We start from the raw sequence: 21,454 nt of genomic DNA, 5'->3' as shown, positions 1-21,454 counted from the left end.
CAGCTCGACTTGTTTTCTATATATACACACAACAGAGCCCGCTAGACGTGTCCTGTGCCGCCTACCCAATAGGAGAGCTGGCCCTCGTGACAAACAACCCTAAAGGCCAATCGGATAAGACAACCCGAGCAACTGGGTGGGACTAAGCCGCCGCCACAGATGGGCAGGACCCGCCCTGGTGGGCGGGCTACTCTTGGGCTAGCCAATGAAAAAGAAAGCATTTTTCACGGACAGTTGTGTAAGCCAGTAGGACGGGGAGCGAGCGCTCCGGGTGTCGCTTCAAACCGCGGGTCCGGCTGTCCCGGCCGGGCGCTCTCCTGAAGCGACGGGTGGCGGGGGCCCGGCGTGCCGGCAGCTCTCACGGCGCTCAGGGAGCCGCCGACCCCTGGAGTCGGCAAAGGGGCCCGCCGTACAAACGGGAACGGCCGTGCCGTCTCCTCCAGTCCTCGGCTCCTGACAGAAAGCCCCTCCGCCGCCCGTCTGCTCACCGTGCCCAGCCCGTGAGGGTCAGGCCCGCGGGGGCCGCCGGCAGGATGCCGGCGCCCAGGAGAAAATCTTGCCCGCTGAGGGGCTCTGCGGGACGGCAGGTGACCCCGAAGCGGCGGGCAGGCCGGTGGGGAAGTTAGCCGTCCCGTTCTTCCAGCGGGTCGCGCATCCGCTCAACAGCCACAAGCTCCAGCTTGGCCCAAAACGAATCCGGGGAGGATTTATGTTTATTCACCAGGCGGTAAACCACTTCAGTCGTCCCGGCTTATTTATCGCAGCGTGAGGCTCGACGCTCATGTTAATTAAGCAGGCGAGAAGGGAAATTGAAGATCAGGGATTTAACTCGCCTAAGGTTATGCAGGGAATTAGCCGCAGGGTCGGCTACGAACCCTGCCTGACGGAAGCTGCACGTCGGGGCATTCCCCCACCAAACCCTGCCCGCGCCCCGGCAGCAAGCCCAGCCGCCTGCCCCTCTTTCCGGGTCGGTCCGCCCCGCGCTTCAGGCTCCCGGAGCGTTTCGGGGGTAAACCGAAAATCCGGCTGCGGGCGCGGGAGGACCCGCCCGGCCACCGTCCCGGGTCCCCTCGCACCTCTCCCCTCGGGCGGCCCCGCGCCGGCCGCTGACGTCAGGGGACGGGGGCGCGCGCGACGTCGGCGCGTGCGGGGCGGGCCGCGGGGCACGCGCGCGGCGGGGGGCGGGGGTCACGGGGCGGAGGGGGGCGGGGAGCGGAGCGAGCGGGTCCAGCGCGCATGCGCGGGCGGCTGTCGGTGAGGGGCGCCGGGGCAGAGCGGCGGGTGAGGCGGCGAGGCCCGGCAGCTCTTCTCGTGTCCCTCCTGAGGAGGGTGGGCGCCTCGGCCCGGCAGCGAGCCCTGGGGGGCGGGAAGGCCTGCCAGGCCGGGGCCGGGGCGGTTAGGCGGGGGCCTCTCCTCAGCGCGGGGGAGACGGGGCTGCCGGGGCTGGGCCGCGGGGCTGGGCCGCGGGGCTGTGGGCAGCGGTTGCCGCCCGGGCCGCTGTTAGCGGTGGTGGTTGAGCGAGCGCGAGGTGGGGAGGGCCGGGGTGGGAAGGTGTGAGGCAGGCCTTGGGGCTGGTCTCGGCTGCTGCCTGCCCTCCCCTCGCTCCCACAGGTTTTGTGCTGCCCCTTCTCATTGCTAACGGAGACTTCCCTTTGTCGGAGTGCAGGGGGACTTGTGAGGAATTGCCTTCCCTGGAGCCTGGACCTGGGTTTTTTTGTGGCCTAACAAGAAGCGGTTTCCTTTCCTGAGCTGTTCGCATCTTCTTGCCTGGATTCAGTCATTCCCAGAGGAATGGAGGAATGCAGCTGATAAGTCCTTAACCACCCTGTCCTCCCATAGGCAGCGCCAGAAGCTGGCTTCATCTTCTCCACTTGGTCACTTTGGGGGTGGGCCTCTCTTTGTTACCTGCTCTGGCTACCTTTTTAGTGGCACTATAGACCAAAGGAGATGGAAGAAAAGGAGCGATGTGATAATTTCCAGCTCGTACCTTGAGACTAAGGGGATTCATATCTTTTGACACTTTTTTTTTTTTTCGGGGGCGGGGGGAGAGAAGTATTGCATTTTATGGGATATGGGAGGAGGGAGGAAAAACATGTTGCAGATCTTTATGTGGTTTTTAAAACCAGCCATCAGAGGCAATTACTGAATAAACTGAAGCACAAGAGGAGGTTTTGTGAGCTGGAAGCAGTGCTAGCCTGCAGAAGAAAGGGGCGGTGGTCTGCTGTTGTGACTGTGGAGGAAGAAACTTCAGCCTCCTTCGTTTCTCACCACCTACTCTCCATCCACCCTACGCAAAAATGAGTTGCGTGCCATGGAAAGGTGACAAGACCAAATCAGAATCACCAGAGCCACCCCAGCTACCGCCACTACATATTTACCATGAGAAGCAGCGTAGAGAGCTGTGTGCCCTCCATGCCCTCAACAATGTCTTCCAGGACAGCAACGCCTTCACTAGAGAAACCCTGCAGGAGATTTTTCAGAGGTAGGATACTCTCTGCGCTGGTGTTAGCTTCCCCTCGTCCTTTGTTGCTCAGAGGAATTTTCAGATCTTATTTGGGGGGAAAAATAGAGCAAAGAAAGGGTTTGAAGTGTGCCAGTCCTTTGAACTGAATGTAGCTTCTTTTTTCAATTTCCTCCTCCCCTTTTTTTTCCTTCGCTCTCCATGCAGAAATTTTATTTCTTTTTACTTGTTTCTTAAACTTTTCTGGCTGCCAGTTTTGAGTCCGAGGGCTTTATTGCACATGTTGTCATGTGGTTTGTTTGCTGTCTTCTCCCCCACCCACCTTAATGCATCTTCTACCAGTTTTCCACATTTTTGCCCCTGCCTCATGTGGGTATGTTGTCTTGATGATAATAACGGACTTTGTGATTGCCTTGTGAGAGTGAACGTGGTAGGAATGACAAATGGGTCATCATAAAAACTTCCTGATTTAGCACTGCAACACTTAGAAATTTTTTTGAAATTAGGAGTTTTGCCAAAAGAGTGGCTCCTTAGTCAAGCAGTTAAGTGAAGTTCTTCAAATATTATGGGTTTTTTTCCATACAGCAAGACCCTGTGAACTCTGTCAGACTGGATTTAGTTTCAGTAGCTAGATCTATATTTTCCATGGCATTGCTATAAATGTTTCCCAGCAGCTTCAAATAATTAATAAAAACATTTTTGAGTTTTACTGGAATAATGTAAGTTATTAATGTGGCCTGTACAATAGCTCATATTTTGTCAGATGCAAACACCTATGCTGTTCCAGTGCTCTGTGGAAATTCTGAGCATGCCTTTTAAAATTGTGATGACCTTTCATTGATGAAGCAAAGTAATCAAACAGGAAGTGGGGTCTCTGATAATCTGTGGATATTGTACTCATTGCCTAAGTTACACTTGAATACCTGATACCAGCAGTTAACAGCATCATCTTGTTTGTGGCAGGTAGGAAATTGTGCTTCAGGACAGCAGTTACACAGGTACTGTTGGACAAGGCGTTCACGCTACCCTGTGCTGATGAGCAGGGAGCTGTGTGCCTGTTGCTGCTGTTCTGAAAAGTGGCAGATTTATGGAGCGAGTGCTTGACTTGTCAAATGCACGCCTGTCTTTGGCAAAAGAAATGTGGTGATGGACAACAGCAAATAGCAGATTGAAATGCTATTTAAGATAGCGTTGTAAATAAAATTCCTTTTGGTGAAGTGGAGCTGGTCCACGGCAGGCTCAAGGCACTCTTTATCCAATGTAAAGATACAGTGGTTTTGTTCCAAGAGCACCAGTTGTCAGAATCTTAATCACAGATGGATTGGTATTGGCCTGAAGCAAACAAAGGCAGTTCATGTGGTAGAAGGAGTGCAATGATTTAATTAGTCGTCTTTCATTGGGTTTGGTGAGAGAGAATTAGTGTGCAGCATGAAACCTCTCAGAAAGAGCTGGGATGTTAATCTTGTCAGACCTCTTGTCTTTGATTCCAACGTAGTATTGTTCCATCCTAATATTCAGATCAAGATACACAGGTTAGTATGGAAGTATACATGGAAATTCCTCTCAGAAATGAATGAGCTATAAGCTACGTATAAGAATTGCTACTGCCTTTGCATCTCTGTTGGGTTACCACTCATGTCTAGCTCTGACTTGCCTTTAAAAAGTGTGGATTTAGTTGCCCTTTATACATCACTTCTCCATATATCTTTCCTGTGTCTAGTCATATTCTGTGTGTTCATAAAGGACTGATGAATAATAAGCTACAAAGGCGTTGTGAGCTGTGATTTTTAAACCTGGTGTTGACAAGGTAACAAAATCACAAATAGTCTTAAGCTTTCTGTAGCTTTTACCACATCCCTTGAAGAATGACTGAACCACATTGCTTAATCATTAGTTTCCCTTTTGGTGCATCGCATTGCATAAGGCCAGTGTAGTCTGACAATTATCATCTCGAGTGTATGCCAAAACTTGATCCAGGCTCCCCTCTGATTTTGTAGACCTTCCTCTCTTCTTTCTTCTAATACAAGAAATATCTTTTTGATGTTTCTCTGGCTTTTTGTTGCAGGAAGTAAGATTGCATGTTCCAAATGTTGCGTGGAGATACACACAAAATCTCTTTGCTTCACCGGAGTCTGTGTATTGAGACCAGATTAGGAAAGACAACTGCATACAGGAATCTTGGAGCCTGTTGTGTTAAGACAACATGTTGAAAGTTTCTTTCTTAGAAAGCTCAGGAGGATTATTACCTGAATTTCTGTCCAACTTTGTCAATCTTCCTCAGCTTAGTGTCTAGATAAAAAAACAAACAAACAAACTTTGGGGAGGCAACTTAATTTCTTGTCTAATCAGAATCCTTCAGCTGATGATTGTGGACCCTACTTAGGTATGAGTAGAGATGTTGAGGCGATTCCTCATGAAAGTTTGCTCATGGGTACCAGTTTTTTGTGTATCACCTCTGCTGGTCTCTTCATCTCATTTCTGGGGCTCTGAAAGTTATGGGTAAGAACAAAGATAAATGTGTTCTTTCAGCTCGCAAATAAACTTGTCTCTGGAAAACTGTGCCACAAGAGGGTGCTTGTGCAACCCAAAGGACTCTGTTAATTGGAAGGCTTTCCTAGCTCGCTGGCACTCAGGAGAGTTAATAGGTTGAAGCAGTGATCTTGAGGAATTAGTTGTAGCCAAGTGATCTTGCTTGATGGACATGCTGGAAGAACTGTGACAAGCTACAGTCACATCTCTGTGATTAGTAAAATACAGCAGAGCTTTGGAGACTGGAAATCATGATTCTGTGAAAATATCACTGCCTTGCTCGGAAATGCCCATGATGGGTATTAATAGCTTTTCCTATCACCACATTGTTTTGGACTCCTCCCTTCTGTAAAGTCACTTCCCAGGCTGTTCTGCTGCAGTCTGCTCCACTGCAAGAAAATTCACAGCTGATGCAAAAAGCCACCTGTCTATATCCTCTCTAGCCTTGGTTGGTCTGAAACTCCTTCCTCAATCCACTGCTTTCTTCTTCTTGTCAAATGTTATGTTGTCAGGGGGGAAATGCAGAAGGGCTGAAGGATTTTCACTGAGTGAAATAAGCCTGCAGAATTTGCACTGTACTGAAGGCTGAGTGAAAAATGTTCAGGAACATCAGGAGTTTTGCAGGATGGAGGTGATGTGAGGGAGAGGCAGGTGAAACCTGGATATTTGGATGATATGGAACATCTGAACCTTGTGCCTGCAGAGCTAATGAAGTCCTTGCCAATCAGAAGAGCAGCTCATCACAAGAGAACTGATCTCAGGCTTGAGTTTCTTTGGTTTGGTGTTGCATGATGTTGCTGTTCTTTGCTCCCAGTTTCCCCCTGTGCTTTCTCTTCCAGCTGTTGAAGCCTGTCTGTCACCATAATAATTCACCCTCTTCATTGTTCCCCCCTTACAAAATTTCTTGGGAGGAGAAAACAGAAAACAGTAAAAGTAACTTTGTTGCCACATGTCTCCATGTTTTATGTCTTGCATCCATTATCTTCATTTATGCAAAGGCTGTCTTAAATTTTTGCATGTAACATGCTGGACTCTGATTCTAGATTTTTAGATGTAGTAATGCAAGTGATGTCTAGGCAAGGTTATGGATTAAAGCTGAAGAGATTTGTTTGCAATAAGGTTATCTCTTTAGGTATCTACAGCAACAGATATTTTTTTCTCATAGCAATGGCAATGCTTTAGAAATCTCCCAAACACAAATATCTTCACAGCTTTGTGTCTGAATACTTCTTTCATTTACCAGTGGGGGGTGGGAGAACAACCTTTTCTGCAGCCAACCCGCCCTGCCTTTTGTTATCTCATCCAGTCTTCAAGAGTGGTGTTGACTGTTGAACTTTTGAAATTCTGATAGCTGTTGCTCTAAATGGCAAACGGACATTTACTCCAACCCTGAATTCAGGAAAAAGTAATTGAAGCATCCTTCAGAAGTACCAGTTCAAGGGAGGAAAAAATAACTTCCTGCTTTGCTGTCTCTTTCACATCAAAGCTCGGATCTTTGGAGGCTTTATACATCAAAGTTACTCTTAATGCATTCTTTAGGCCTCTTAGCCCCTTTGAGTGATAAGGGGGAACTGAACAGTTTGTGTTTAACCACAAAACCCTAAAAACACTTCAAGTTGTACAGCAAGTAGCCCCTTCCAACTGTGGAACATAGGTTCTGCAAACGCCAGCTAGAGCAGTCTCCTGTTCTGTTTGCAGGCTGTCTCCCAACACGATGGTGACGCCCCACAAGAAGAGCATGCTGGGAAACGGAAACTATGATGTGAACGTGATCATGGCAGCGCTTCAGACCAAAGGCTATGAGGCAGTTTGGTGGGATAAGCGCAGGTACTGAGGACTTGTGTAATTCTACAGATGGCTGCTGTTTGTAAAAACAAGAAAGAACTGAAGCTAAAGTACCAGAATATAATCTTATTGCTGTCTTACTTTCTGCACTCTTTCAGGGATGTTAACGTTATTGCTCTGTCTAACGTGATGGGCTTCATCATGAATCTGCCCTCCAGCCTTTGCTGGGGCCCCTTGAAGCTCCCCCTCAAGCGACAGCACTGGATCTGTGTCCGGGAGGTGGGAGGCACCTACTACAACCTAGACTCCAAACTCAAGGTGCCTGAGTGGATTGGAGGTGAAAGTGAGCTCAGGTGGGATTTTTTGTATCCTGTTCCTCCTCAAATCCTTCCCTGTTGGAGGTGGGGAATCTGTCCTTAAAGAGCTAGCAATTGAAACATTTATGGTTGAGCATCAATAGCAGACATTTGAGAGTAATAAAGTTCTTGTGGCCCCACTTGGATTTACAGCTGATATGCAAGAAGCTAGGGAAATTCTTTCAGCAGTGGTGGTCTCTGCAAGCTCAGAACCTGACTTCATCTGTTAAGTGGCTGGCTCTGTCACTAGTGATGAAGGTAGAGGCCAAGTCAGGTATTAGTGGGTGACACCTGCAACGAGATGTGCCGTGCCTTGTTCTCTCCTCAAACATGAGAATATCGGCGTTCCTTTGCCTCTTTAAGCAATCTTTATGTATGTTCCCGACAAAAGGCTTTCCAGACTAGAAGTGCAGCGTTATCCCTGACAGCAGGGATAGCTGCTTGCTAGAAATCACTTGCCCATGTAAGCATATGCTGCACTTCTGGCCTGACTCCCCTCCCCTCTTTAGTCTTAACATGAGATGGTTGCTGTAATTACTTTGACTGTAAAGTCTCACTTGCTCTTAGTTGCTGTTTGACTTCCATTCCCTCCTGTTCTAAAGCCTACTAGCAGCTTTGCTGTCTTGACTAGACTTGTTCTGAGGTAGGAGTTGCACATGAGCAGTATTTGCAGAGCCTGCCATGCCATTAAAGTCTTGGTAAAGTGAATGTCAGCCTTTTGTGAACATCTGGGATAAAGTAACACCCTTCTGGAACTACTGTGCAGAGCTTCTGGTGGATTTTATCCTGCTGTTCTTCCTAAGGACTTCCTATGCAGGGAATTTTGGAAATCTGGGCTAAAAGATATCAGAAAATGCTGATTTGACTTTCATAGTTGTAGATAATCCAAGTTTGGTATTAGAAAAAGCTTATGGGCAGAAGGGGGCTGTAGAACCATGTCAGATGACCAGGTGGTAAGCTGCTGTTGTGACCTGCGATAAGGACATCTAAATGATGGTTTGGGTTTTTTTTTTCCACAAGTATTCCAGACTTGTTAGAATTATTTAAAAATACAGTGGGATTCTTGATCTTGGAGATCTGAAGAAACTGAACTTGGTTTTAATTCTATTTTTGTCACTTTGGAAAATTGGAAAGTGACATATAGATTTCTCTCTGCTGAGGTTAAGATCATGTCTATCTGATTCTGTGAAAATTTTAATTTTAGAGGTGTGTTGAATCTTGTGTGGCAAGTTTAATGGTTGGTTGTGTGTTTTATGTCAGAAAATAACTAGACAGTGTGGGGGGGTTTCTTCCCATTTCTTGTCATATTTGCAGAGTTAGTTGCATTTAGTTGTTGTAGAAGATGACAAAGTTTCTACATTCAGTAGCACTTATTTCTCCTTCTCTTTTAGGAAATTTTTGAAACACCAGCTGAGAGGAAAAAACTGTGAACTCCTGCTGGTGGTGCCAGAGGAGGTGGAAGCACATCAGAGCTGGAGAGCTGACGTGTGACCTGGCCTGACTCTCCTCCCACTACAGCTCTTCCCCTTACTGAACTTCTGACATCCTGAAACCTGGATAATGGGTGCCCTGACTCTTCCCATCTGGAATTTCCTTTGTTAGGCTCTTCTCTTCCTTCCTTGGTGCAATAGGGCAACAGTGTAGGACACCGGGGGTGGCGGGTGGGGAAGAATTGAGGGCAGAGTGGAGGCAACTGGAAGCCAATCAGCTGCAAAGGCAGATGAGCTGCCTGCCCTCTGGCTAGCTAGAAGGCATTGCACCCTTTAAAACCGGGCCTTGGGGCTAGGGTGTCTGGAAGCCTCTGGCCTCCCTTTCCCCACATGCGTGGTTCAAGGCCTGTGTGGTGGAACACTGCTCCTTCCAGGGCTTGCCAGGGAGGAGCAGGGGCCGAGCACGCTGTTGCCTCTTCACAAGTCTCCCCTTCCAAAATAGGTAATCATGAAGGTGTTTGCAATTCCCTAAGGGTCTCTCAGGACACTCCCAAACACTAGGAATGGTACAGTGCTCAGCATGACCCTCTGCTTCTTAGTGACAGCTTGTGCCAGTAAGTTGAAAACAGTTACAAAAAGTGTCATCTTTCAAGACGTTCTCTGGGTAGCTAGAGAATTCTTCCCCATTGTCTCTAGGGATTTATGTATGTGGCTCGCTAAGGTGATGTGGAAACAGCAAGCACAGGCTAATTGAGGAGTATTGGGTTTCTGGACTGGAGAGAGGCCGTAGTCTGCTTGGGTTTCTTTGTGATGTAGGATTTTTTCTCTTCTTTTTTAACATCTGTTTTGGTTTTCTGTATGGTCATCCAGTAGTTTAGGGGCTGCTTAGAGAGGAATAAAACTGAAGGGGTTATGAGAAGAATTCATTCCTTTTTTATTTTCCTCTTTCCAGAAGTCTAGTGCACAGTTGCAAATGCCACGCAAGATGTTCCAGAAAGAGGTAAAGTTACAAATTAAAAATTGGCTGAGGAGAGCAGCCTTTATAGTAGTCAGGTTTTGTTTGCCCTTTTTATAGTTACTAGCTGATAATGTGGAAGATACAGAGGGTCCACCAGAACCTTTGGGTGTTAAGAGAGACCCTGGCCTCGTAGTTGAACCAACCTCTTAGTGTTGGCCAACAAAACATTCCGTTAACGGACGAATTGCTTTTTTCCTCCCCTCTGTGGGGAAGAGTGACTAGACGTGGAGATGCTGAGAGGAATCTCTGCCAGCTGTTGCCCGGCCACCTGGGTGAGCTGTAGCTCAGCCATGCCTTCCACAGCAGGGGGAGGCAACACTGAATTTGGAACAGACTTTGTTGCGTTTAGCACTTCCTGGCCGAGCTGCTGTTTGCTTCCTTCCTTTACACGTGGGATGTCTCACTTAAACAGCAATCTCTGGGACGTGTTGGAGCTTGAAGGATCCTGCTCCGTTGTGCAGGAAAGTCTCATTGCTGGTGTCTGAGCTTGTGAAAGGAGGAGTTCTAACTACCCTCTCTCAGTTATTTTTCTTGAGCTCTGCAAATGCACGAGCGGGTGCTTGAAGCAGAGACACTGTCAAAATCGCACCTTCCTAACAGAGAACAGAGGCCACACGACAATGGGATGATGCTGTTCACTGACCCCCGGACATCTGGCAAGCACCATTTTGCAGCCTTTTGTGCACAGCTTCCCACAGTCAAGGGCAAATGGCTCTTCTGTTTTAAAGACCCAATGTTTCTATAAAAAGTCCTATTTCGTAACACATTCCAATGACCAATACCAGCTGGCAGAGTTTTTAAACACTTTACAGGCAGGATGCGCAGCCTGCAGGCATTCTGCTCGTGACTTGAAGCCATTTCTTCAAGAGGGGGAAAAAATAAATCTCAACAGCAACATTTTCTATGCTGATTTAAAGTCACACTTTTGAAGAAAACCCTGTCTGCATGGAAACCGCAAGCCAACGGATCAGTGCACAATATGCAAAGATGTTTTAAAATATTCTGGGGCTACTTTCCTCTCCTTGTATGTCACCCTTCCTGTGGGGGGCAAACAGTGTGATCCAGCTGCTCAGGTAAAGGGAAAGTGTATGATCACACCCCTGTGGGAGGCGAGGCTGCTGTGCCCGAGAGGGTGGGCAAGGTGGTCCAGGCCCACTGCTAGGGAGTGGAGAAGCCCATGTTTTGTTTTCTTGCTTGTTTGGTTTTGTTAGATCCTTGTCTTGGGTTTGTTTACAGAGATGTATTTTTGTTTAACCAAATATTAAAAATGGAAAAAAAAAAAATTTCCATATAAATGTCCTATCACTTCTGTATGTTCAACTGAATTGTTCTGTAACAAAGTATGTAAAGGAAAAATAAATTTTTTTCTTTGGTTATAAAACTGCACCCTTTTTGGGAGTTAAGAACCTTGAAAGTTGGTCCCTCGTGCTGAGGTAGAATCACCTCTCTGAGAACTCCCTTAAGCCACGCAAAGCTTTCTCAGCCCTCTGAAGGTGACAAAGCACTGTCAGCCCCTTCCCCACAGCAATGGAATGGTCTCCACACACAAATCCACCAACAGCTCTGAAAGAACGGAGCCTCCCTAAAGGATGTCTATTAAAATGACACTGCTCAGGCTGGATTTATTTAATATTCAATACAAAAAAATATGCAGCCAATATCTGAAGCTCTACGTTATTAGGCAGAGGATCAGCACGGATGTGATCATCTTGACCCTGGCCTGCTGCTCCCTCAGTTCTCACACACACACACAGAGTTGCAGTGAAAGTATTTTTGCAGATGCCTCTTCCCAGAGAGTGTTTTTGTGGGGTGCAGCTCCCTGCAGCCCTTCTTCCTTTGCTTTGCCTGCTGGGAAAGTCACTCCTCCTGTCACTGGTGTCCTTTGGCTCCGAGTCAGCCAGGAAAGGGTTTGTTTTGTTTAACGGTCACCTTTTGAAGACTGACCTGTGCCCTGGGGGGGTTGGGGGGGGGGCAAGGAGGCTAGAAGAGGAACTTCCCCCAGTTCAAGTCTGTAACTGGTTATAGCATACTAACTGAATAAAAGGAAAGACTCACAACTTCTACAGGGGGAGGATGCAGACAGGAGCCATCATCAGGTCCAGAGATGGGGCTGCCACCCCTTGTTATGAACAGGTCAATGTCCCAAAGGAGAACCAAAAATAAAAACAAAACAGAAAAAAAAATGCCCTGACCCAACAAATCAACAGTTCAATATATCATAATCTCAATATCTTCCCACATGATACGAATCCAATGCAGCTTCCACAAATTAGATTTTTCCAGACAGCGGAGGCAGGGCCCCTGGCATTCCTCCTGAGAGCCCCGTGTTGGGTCCAAGGAGGATCTGGAAGGAAAACAGTCAGTTGAGGGGCTGTGAGGACACCAGATGGCTGCCACTTGCTGCCCTCCCATCCCATGGCTACTTGGCAGGGCCAAAGGTACCAGCAGTGTTTTGCGGTATCGGTTCCTCCCTGGCTATGACAACCAAGCTTAAAGCTCAACCACACCAAACGCCAACAGGGCGGGTTTGGACACTGTTGCATATTTCGGCCCAGCAAAAGCTGGGTTGTGTTTGCCAGAGTTCACCGCCAACCCATTACTGGGAATTGGCAGGATCATCCCATTGGAACATGCAACCAGAGCATATGGTGGGATGAAGGAGGCCACAAGGTCTAACAAACTGCACTCTGTTCCCTAAACTCCTTCCATAGCTGATAACTGGGAGGAGGTGTGGACACCCTGACCCGACTCCCAAGGACCAGGAGAGAGGGCTGGCCTCTTCCTGCCTCACCTGTCGCTGCTGCAGCTGCTGCTGTTGCTCCATCTGCAGTTTTTCAGTTTCAAAGACCACAGGAAGAACCAGAATCATGAAGGAGGTGGTCCCAATCCACAGAGCTGCCCTGGAGAATCTAGAGAAGAGAAAGCACATTAAGAGTCGGTTCCTTAGCTGCTTCTTATAGGCGCTGGCTTCTCCCGCAGTTCCCTTCTGTGCCTCCGACCTGAGGCCTTCCCCTGTTCCAGCCCCGAGGCGGCCCATCCGTGGCACCTTCCTCCCACCCTCCCCAACCAGCCGAGAAACAGAGACCGCGGCCCGGCCGCTCTCCGCCCGCCTGCCCTGCGCTACCAGCGACCAAAGCTGCAGCGGGACCGGCGGAACAGCCCCGCGACCCCCCGGGACCCCCTCCCGCGGGACTCCCGCCCGCAGCCCAGCACTGCGCCCGGCCCGGCCCGCCGCGCCGCTCCCTCACCTGTACATCTTCTGCGCTACCGTCAGCGACAGGTCGAACGTGGCTCCGGCCGCCGAGCGGACGCTCTCAGGGAACATCTCCGTCAGCCCCCACAGCCGCTCCGCCAGCGTCTCGTCCAGCTGCGGGCGGCAGCACCGCGTCAGGCCCGCCCCGGCCCTGCGCGCCCGCCAGGGTCACCCTGCCCGCCCCGGCCCGCCGCCAGCCGCCCCGCTACCTCCTCCTCGTCGTCGTCGTCGTCCTCCAGCTCGTCCTCCAGCTCCTCGGCCTTGCCCGGGCCGCCCTTGGGCAGCAGCTCCTCCGGGGACACGGACGCCGCGGCAGCCATCACCACCAGCCAGGGACGGAGGGGGCGCACAGCCAGCGGAAGCGGAACCGCGGCGGGAGCGCCGCCGGAAACGAGGCGGTCCTCCCGCCGCCCGGCCTTGGGGGGAGGCAGCGGCCCCTGGCGGCCGGGAGGGCCGCCGGCCACCCTTCCCTGCTCCCGCCGGGCCGCCCCCCAGCTCCCAACGCGGCCCTTCACAGAACAAACACCCGTAGAGTCTGGTTTTCAATGTAAATTTTTTATATAAGGAATGCAGAACCCTTAAGAACAACAACTCCAGCATTCTGCTGGCAAAGGCAAGCGGTGAAGCTTGTACAAGCCCCCGCAGGCTCCCCCGAGGGGACAGACTGAGGGGGGATCCTCCCTGCATCTTCTACAGCAGGCAAAGAGGGGCCCATCCGGAGGTGGATCTGCTCCACTGCCTGTTGTCAGGCTGCCTTAGGAAAGAGGGTACCTACTGCTGGGCTGCGGTGAGGAAAGGTAGCAAGGTACAGTGCTCTGAGAAAAATGAATGGGAGTGTTAATTAACAGTGTTGCAGCATGACTTGTTGGGGTGCTGAGCCAGCCATTATGCAGTACCTACAGCACCACACAGTACCGGAGGCATCTTGATATGCACGACGCCCTGGAACAAAGTACCTATACACAGTACCAACCCGGCTCAGAGGCCCAAGCCAGCCCCACAGGCCCAAGCCAGCCCCAGTGTCCCACATGCAGGGGCAGCCGAGACTCAGAGCCAGCCTCCTCGCTCCCCCATCCTCCAGCCACCTCTTCTTCCTCACTTCCTCCTCCGGCTGTGGTTCTTCAGTTCCTCCAGCTCCTTCTCCATCAGGTGGGACTCAGCTGTGGTCTCGGAGAGCTGCAACGCACAGCCAACAACAAGAGTGAGCTACTCCTCGAACCTCCGCCCCGTGCCATGGACTGGTGAACCCCAGACCCGTGACCTCGCAGGCAGTTGTGTACCCTGGACACGTGTGGCCGGGCGCCAAAGGCCCTCAGAGGGGTCAGAGGGAGATTGCTCTCCCTCTGGAGAAGCACCTCGTGTCACGGCAGCACACACAGCAAGATGTTTGTGCCTGGGAAGCTTTTCTGATTTCACAGCATGACCTTTCCAGGGAAGTCACTGAGATTTACAGCACCCGGGTGATAGGTAGGATTTGTTCCCGTTTTAGTGAGAGGAAGCTGTGAATTTGCACTTCATTGAGGTTGCCTGGAAAACCTGGGGGGCAGCTGGGGTGTCTGCTAAGTGTTCCAGCCACTAAAGCCACTTGCCAGTTTTAAAACACGGGAAGAGTGGAAGTAAGGAAAATGATGAAGGAATAAGTAAGTGTTTGTTCAGACTGAGAATACACAGGTGTTCTATTTTACTAAAAATGTCTCTGGATTTTAAGTATGAAAGCTGTGATCTCTGGGTAAGGTTGAATTTCGGTTTATTTAGGGCTTGGGAATTCTTTCATCCATAGGTTTACACATAAAATAGATGTCACACCACTTGTCACAGCAGATGGAAGCTTTAATTCTCTGTGACCAGAAAGGGTGGCTATAACTTATTTTCACAGTTAGGGCAGAGGCCAGAGGGGCAAGAAGAATGCCATACTCCACACAGAAAGAGGAGACATGGCAATTCCAGAGGCTCCTCTCTAATTGAGCCACAGTGCTCACTAAAGTCAAGCTCTGCTGCAGGGGGAACCTTCCTCTCCTTGCAGAGGGGATCAGACTTTACTCTCACAGTCACTTTGCTGTTACAGTTGTTCTGCATAGCAAGGTACAGCAGAAAGAGCAGGGTGCAGCAAGAACAGCCTCTTCTGGCGGTCCCAGCGCCCTTCACATGGGCATTTCCCGGCTACGGGCAGGTGACAGTTGGGCAAAGACTCACCATGTCCAGCAAAATATCCACTTTCAGCCGAAGGAGGTTGTTTTCTTCCTCTAGCTGCTGGTTTCGTTTGCGCAAGCGCTGCATTTCCCTGCGATCCCCTGTGAAGCTTCCCGATTCTGGAAGGAAAGAAAGAGGTCAAGATATGGATTGTCAGGCAACCGTGGCTACTTCCGATCCAAACAAGCTGAGCTGCACTCTACCTGCCACCCACTGGCCATTTTCAAACTTCAGGCTCTGGCCAGCAAGGTTCATGGTAGGGATGCCATACTCCAGGCCCAGCTCAATCTCACGGGTCGATCTATCCAGCTGCAGGTAGGAGATGACACTCAATGTTTTACAGAAGTCCAAAGCCACCCCCTGCTCTCCTATTTCCTACTGACTGGCTCTGGAGCCTGAAATCCTATTTGGTCATGTACTGCTGCAGTAGAGGACTGGCTCCTCTCGCTACCGTGCCTGTACCTTCTCCTGCCAAAACATACACTCATCTCCCTGGGCTTAGAGACCATTGGTGAGGAGTTTTAGGTGACAGTTCTGGACTGTGGGTGGGGTGATGATTATTCTACCCTGAGCTACTCCCTTTCTACCTTCGTATCTGGTCACCAGCGATCAGAAACAGTGCCACACCACAAGAGTAAAGAGGCATGGTTGGGAACTCTTGTAAGGATTATGGTGCTCACAACTGCAGCCACTCAGCCCTTGCCACTGCTGGCAAGCCACAGGCGCCAGGACTTACCAAGTGCAGGTTGGAGAGAGAGGCGCATTTCCTGGGGGGGGTCTTCTTGGGGCTGAAGGTGTTCCCGAAGAGAGGCATTGTGCGCTGCTAGCTGAGCGTGCGGGGTGCTCCCGACAGCCTGGCGCTGCTTCCCGAGCAGGAGGAACGTGGCTAGTGCGAGGCCGTAGGCCAGAATCTGCAGTGTGACAATACGGCTGGTCTGCGAGGACGGGCTTCCTCTGGTGGCCTGTTTTCCCGGGCTTCCGCTGACGCTGCCCAGTCAGTTTCCACCTAAAACGAGACCCCGCACCCCTCCTCCTCACGCTATGCACCCCGCCCTTCAGAAAGGGGCTGGGGGCGGGAGGGGGGCGCTGGCGCGGGGCCCGGCCCAACGGCCGCGGGCCGCGCACCTCCCCGCCAGCACGCGGCTCCCCTCGCACTTCTGCTGTCACGTGACCGAGCCGGACCGGACGGGGGCGAACAGCGCGAGGCCTCCCCTGACGCCACATTCCCCCCCCGCACCCCTCAAGCGCGAAGCCGGGCGCCCCCCGCCCTCACCGCCGCCCGCCGCCCGCCCGCGCAGGCGCGCTCGGCAGCGATCCCCCGGCACCAGGGGGGCGCAGGGGCCGTACCGCCCCGCGGGAGCGCGGAGAAGGGAGGGGAGGCACCGGAGAGCGTTATTTCCGCACGGGCCGCCGCCTGGACGGTCCCGCGTTCTGTTTTCCCTTTCGGCTGGAGAAACCAGCGGGCTCGGCGAGGGCAGAGCAGATGAGGAACATCCCCCCCCTTCCCCGCAGTGGTAGGGTCAGCCCTGCGACGCGGGGGCCGCTAGGCCAAGCTCTGCCATCGGGGTTCGCCTCGGTGGCGGGGGGCTGGGGGAAGCACCTCTCCGGCGAGCCGCGCCTGCTGCCGGCGCTCCCCGTGCCTCAGCGCGCCGGCGGGCTCGGCTGCTGCCGCCTGCCCCAGGAGCGGTTTGCGGCCGTTGCGTTGCCGTGGCGACGGCGGTGCCCCGCCGCTCCGCCCCGCTGCTGCTGCCGCCGCCGCGGCGGCGTCTGGAGGCGGCGGCGGCCCTGAGGGCTGGGCCGGGAGGAGGGTGGCCGCGGGGGATGCTCCGGGGGAGCCCGCGCCGGGCTGACGGGCCTCGGCGGCCCGCTCCAGCGCCTGAGCCCTCCCTCGCGTCCGCTGCCGGTGGTGGAGAGGGGCGAGGGCGAAGGACCCGGTGCAGACGGGGCTCTTCTGGTCGGCCTGCATCAGACTCACAGTGTTCTGCCCGCTGATTCCTTACACAATGCTTAAATTGGTTGGAAAACTTTCTCCTTTTTTCTTTTTTTTTTTTTCAGAATAGCAACGAAACGCTGTTAGACAGAGAATCCCTCCTTGCTTGGGAACGTGGGAGAAGTGGAGAAGGTCTGGGGTCCTGGACTCCCCGAGTTCTGGGAATGATGGGTTAGCAGTTGGAGAGAGCAGGCAGTTCCTTAATAAGCTGTCCTCTGAAGCAGTCTCCGTGGCCTGATTTTCTGTACATGTTGTGAAGTCCTCCTTCCTCACCACGTGATGGGACAAATTTAGTTTTATTGTGTTCCTTGCTGCCTTGTATTCCATAGGAGCTGGCTTTTGCAGTTGGCTCGGATAATATTTTGAATGAATGTCAGGGTAGCACTTATCACTAATATTTTTAATATTGCAGAGGCAAAATACCATGCTTTGTAAATTTTAAAATAATTGCCCAATCTGTTAGAGATTAGTGATATGAAATTACTTGCTGCATTGTTAGAAAAGTTTCTGTTGAGGACTTTGTGAGACTTTCCTGAAAATTTTAGGCTAATGAGATATTTGGATACTGACTTTAAAGGGGAACAGTAAAGAAAAGGGGAAAAAAGGGGGGGGAGGGAAGGACACTTCTGATAAACAGAAGAGCCAAGAAAGAGAGGAGAAAATAAGAGAATCACCAACCTCTTAGTTTGTTTTGTACATGTATTAATACTCAACAAAAAAGTTACTTACTAGTCTTTCATTCTCAGAATGCTTTAATTGGCACCCTGCCTGAAATGAACCAGAAAATAGCTCATTTAGAGTGAGAACTAGGGAGGTACCACAGTGCCAACCTGGTGACTATAGACAAGAAAAATCTCTGGTACTGCAGTGTCTTCTGGTGGTACAGTTAAACAATATCTGATTCTTGCAGGACGCTAAAAACAGTGGCCTTCTGACCCTGTGTACTAGAGTCTGTGCATGGAAATTAGTGATTTTTTTAATAAGAGAAGGGATTATGGAGGTGGGGAACCACCACTCTTAAAAGCAGACCAAAAACTTGCGGTTCTGAACAAGGGCTTTGTGAAGTAGTTGTGGCTCCTATCAGCATTTAACATCCATATGTCTGTGTGTGCATGTGTATATTGGAAAAGAAGAGCCAGAAGTGAAATGAGTGCAAGAACCTTGTAAGAAAAGCTGGGAGAATGTAGAACTAAAATTTTGAACTGAAGAAACTCTAGCTAACCTAGGTGCTTTTAAGAGTCAAAGACCATACGGGATAGTGAGGAACTGAGCTTTTAACACTCTTTTTTTTTAAGTTGTTATATGCACTGAGAAATTTTTAGTTTCTAAACACTCAGACCTGAAGAGCTCCAGATGAGAGAAGTATCTCCCTGAGATGCTCAGAGACAAAGGCACTTATGTTTCCTTTGTAAATATTTAAGGCGTTTGTTATTGAGGGGTGAAAAAACAGGTGTTAAGAAGCTCTGATCAGGATGTGCCTCACCAGTAACACAGGGATAGTAATGTTCACCCTCCTAGGAGAAACCTGTATTGTTTCAGCACAGTTGTGCCCTTGAGTTCTCCTTGCACTAAGGATGAGTTTTGTAGTAATATGTTATAATTACTGTAAAATAAAACTGCTTCACTTATCCAGTGTCTCACAGTGATTGTCTGACAGCCTCATTCTCTGAGACAGAGACTCGGAAAAAGCCATGCAGCCTATCCCACTTCCTTGGCCTGTGACATGAATGCTTACTTCTGTGTGCCTGATCGCTGCATGCATGGACGCTAATGTGTGTGTAAATAGTTTCGCAGTTGGTAGGGCTTGTGTATGAGAGTTCAGAAAGCTGCTCCTGGGTTTCTAGAGCAAGAGAAAGAGGTTCAGTGTCTGATTTTCAGTGTGATTTGCTTCAGGAACGTTTCTTCTCTTGCATGGTTTTATTGAATTTCCTTTCTTGCCAGACTCCATTTCCTGAAAAAAAATGCTGTGGAATTTCCTCGCTGCACCAACCTCCCAGGCTATTCTGGCAGCAGCTTTTCATCATTATTTCTTCACTGACATCAGGTAGATACTGAGACAAGAGCCAACCGTTGCTGTTTCTAGCACTGCCTCTCAATATATTTCATTGTTCTCCTGCCAGTGAGTAGTTTGACACATGATTTTAAGTGATGTTAAAAGCATTATGGTGTAGCACTGTGCATCCTTCTGTGCCTGTCACTTTGTGGGGAAGCAAACACCTAGCACACACTCTCTCTTCCAGTACAGTAACTAGACCACTTAGGATCTGCTAAAGCTCATTAAATGGTGAAGAACCTGCATATTACAGTCATTGTTTAAGGAAACTGCCTATCTTTTTATAAAGACATCTTTGGGAATGCTGGTGAAAGGCTGAGAGATTGACAAGATGAAGATAGGGCTGTAGCACATGACAGTGTGGATATTTTGGAATAGACCCAAGCCATTCTTGATAGCCTAATTTGGAGCATCTTCTTTGGCTTTTTCAGTTCACAAGCAATAAGGAATCTATAGTTTAGATGGTCTCAGAGCTGCTTTTAACTCCACAGTGTTTCTCTTGCTTTTTTTCATATGCACTATGGGATTATTGTTTTCTGTTGTATCAGTAATTGCAGGGAAAACCCTCTGACTGGTGAATTCAGTAGACTTCCTCTAGGCTTACTCTGCTGTCAAAGAGAATATGGTAATTATTGCTGCTTGAAACTTGCTACATTGACTAAACGAGACTGAGTTTAAAACCTATAAAATAATTTTTTGGGGCATTTTGAAATTAATTCTATGCCCAATTAATTTCTTCAGTAGTGACATCATTCCTGTTGCCTCAGTGCTCTGCAGTTAATTATGTCCCTTTTAGTATCCTAGATACTAAATATCTTGCCTGTATCTTATTGACAAAGCAGACACCTCTTTTTTTCTCTTTGTTTCTTCATTTCATTATAGCCAACTCAAGAGCTAGAACAACGGTTACACCACTTTGTGAAGCTGTCACAGATTCCACCACCAGGAGGCCCTCATTAAAGTGCTCATAGCTGGGCAAAGAAAACACAAGGACAGTGAAATGAGATGGAGAAACCTGTCCCCCCAGGAGTAATCTGAAACTCACCCTATAAATAGAGATTTTTCGGAGTGCTATGCAGGCATCTACTAATTATTGCAGGAATTCTAATATCCAACCATCAGTTGTACTGTAACTTCTGATGATATTGGAGTGTCATGGGTGGTATCTCTGCATTGAAATACCAAGTAATAGCCAGGGAAGTTCATGCCTTTGTGTTCTGGATAGTAAAACTCTTAATAACATAAGTAAAATAATCAAATTGGGTAAAGCACGGTTTTTATTTCTCGTCACTCATGTCTGCCCTCTTATCTTTCACCCAATGAATATGCCTTCACCTTATCACCTCTGCTTTCTCTTATTATTTCCAGGTTCTTAACTTTCCTTCACTTTTCACAGTAAGCTTTACTTATCTCCTAAAGGTTCTAAGTATCTGCACTAACTGTCTGATTGTTCTCTTTTGCAAACATGACCTTTTTTTAAAGAAAGGGGGAAGGAGAAATGTTTTCATCTCTTTTTTTGCCAAATTATGCAGTTCTTTCCTTAATTACCGGCTTTTCAAAGCTGCAGTCATTGCTTTGGCTGAAACGTAGACTTTATTATTCAAAAGAACAGTGTGTCCATGATCTCTTAACTAAAAAGTGTATAGAGTTGTCATTTTTCTTTCCTTAAACCCTTGTTTTGTTTCTTCACTGCTGAGTCAAGCCATGTATATCTGCTTCTATTATGATTTCCCAGGATCATGTTTCGGTACTGATGAGTCCAAGACACAACCTTGCAATGCAATTTCAGAATGGATGACAAGTGACGATAGTTTCGCTCCTGTCAGGAAATGTGGTTTGTGCAAGCTGTAGGCTGCACACTGAGTTATTGCTTGTCTTTCAAACTCAGTTTCTGCCCTCCTTTCCTGAATTCAGATTGTTCAGCCACCTGAGATTGAGCAGTAACAGGTCTGTGATGCCCTTAGATGTCTGGGGCTGCACATGTGCTACACTGACGGGTTCAGCTTGTGCCTACCCTCTGCAGCAGGCACAGAAACCTGTTGAACCCCATTTGTGATGGAGATCGGGGCTGGAATTCTTCCCCATGAATGTTCATGTTGATTAAGTCACTTTAGGGGAATAAACTTCCTGCAGTGCACATTAAAAATATGCTAGGAAAATCAGTCTGGGTTATTCCTGCCTTGGGCAAAGCAAACCCATTTGTGGGATTACTTTTGCTCAAGGCACAAGGTGCACTTGGTGGGTGATGCTGAAGGATGGAGAAGACTGATGTGTGCCTCAAGGGTGATTTTAGGTGAGAATAGCTAATAAATTAAATTGTATAATGTTAATCGCTATACAACCCTGCCACTGTATGTCATGATTACTATTAATTGCTACATGCTGCATC

At 49.3% G+C, this 21,454-nt stretch overlaps 3 protein-coding genes across 9 annotated transcripts; 1 reads left to right on the top strand and 2 right to left on the bottom strand.

The window, feature by feature from the left end:
• The first annotated feature begins 1,225 nt into the window (after positions 1-1,225).
• Positions 1,226-11,081, top strand: JOSD1 (Josephin domain containing 1). 3 transcript variants are annotated; one of them, XM_074902499.1, is made up of 5 exons: positions 1,226-1,254; positions 1,667-2,482; positions 6,689-6,817; positions 6,934-7,128; positions 8,523-11,081. In XM_074902499.1, the coding sequence occupies exons 2-5, from the start codon at positions 2,298-2,300 to the stop codon at positions 8,620-8,622; spliced, it is 609 nt and encodes a 202-aa protein (XP_074758600.1). In that variant the 5' UTR covers positions 1,226-1,254; positions 1,667-2,297; the 3' UTR covers positions 8,623-11,081. The 3 variants fall into 3 exon arrangements, with proteins under 3 accessions (XP_074758600.1, XP_074758598.1, XP_074758599.1); XM_074902497.1 differs by having other exon boundaries at positions 1,232-1,281; XM_074902498.1 differs by lacking the exon at positions 1,226-1,254 and adding an exon at positions 1,267-1,329.
• Positions 11,082-11,171: 90 nt separating this feature from the next.
• On the bottom strand, positions 11,172-13,200 carry TOMM22 (translocase of outer mitochondrial membrane 22). The gene is made up of 4 exons (XM_074902500.1): positions 13,042-13,200; positions 12,828-12,946; positions 12,371-12,488; positions 11,172-11,923 (listed from the first exon to the last, which is right to left on the bottom strand). Exons 1-4 carry the CDS (start codon positions 13,150-13,152, stop codon positions 11,849-11,851), a joined length of 423 nt encoding a protein of 140 aa, XP_074758601.1. The 5' UTR covers positions 13,153-13,200; the 3' UTR covers positions 11,172-11,848.
• A 168-nt stretch (positions 13,201-13,368) lies between these two features.
• Positions 13,369-16,611, bottom strand: CBY1 (chibby 1, beta catenin antagonist). 5 transcript variants are annotated; one of them, XM_074901358.1, is made up of 5 exons: positions 16,406-16,611; positions 15,759-16,028; positions 15,226-15,331; positions 15,026-15,141; positions 13,369-14,008 (listed from the first exon to the last, which is right to left on the bottom strand). In XM_074901358.1, the coding sequence occupies exons 2-5, from the start codon at positions 15,834-15,836 to the stop codon at positions 13,928-13,930; spliced, it is 381 nt and encodes a 126-aa protein (XP_074757459.1). In that variant the 5' UTR covers positions 15,837-16,028; positions 16,406-16,611; the 3' UTR covers positions 13,369-13,927. The 5 variants fall into 5 exon arrangements, with proteins under 5 accessions (XP_074757459.1, XP_074757460.1, XP_074757461.1 ...); XM_074901359.1 differs by having other exon boundaries at positions 16,427-16,443; XM_074901360.1 differs by lacking the exon at positions 16,406-16,611 and adding an exon at positions 16,296-16,313.
• Between the last annotated feature and the right edge of the window lie 4,843 nt (positions 16,612-21,454).

This window comes from Athene noctua, chromosome 3 (assembly GCF_965140245.1).
Source record: "Athene noctua chromosome 3, bAthNoc1.hap1.1, whole genome shotgun sequence".
NCBI classification, from domain to species: domain Eukaryota; kingdom Metazoa; phylum Chordata; class Aves; order Strigiformes; family Strigidae; genus Athene; species Athene noctua.
Note: the sequence above shows the minus strand (reverse complement) of the source record. Positions and strands in the feature narration are given on the sequence as shown.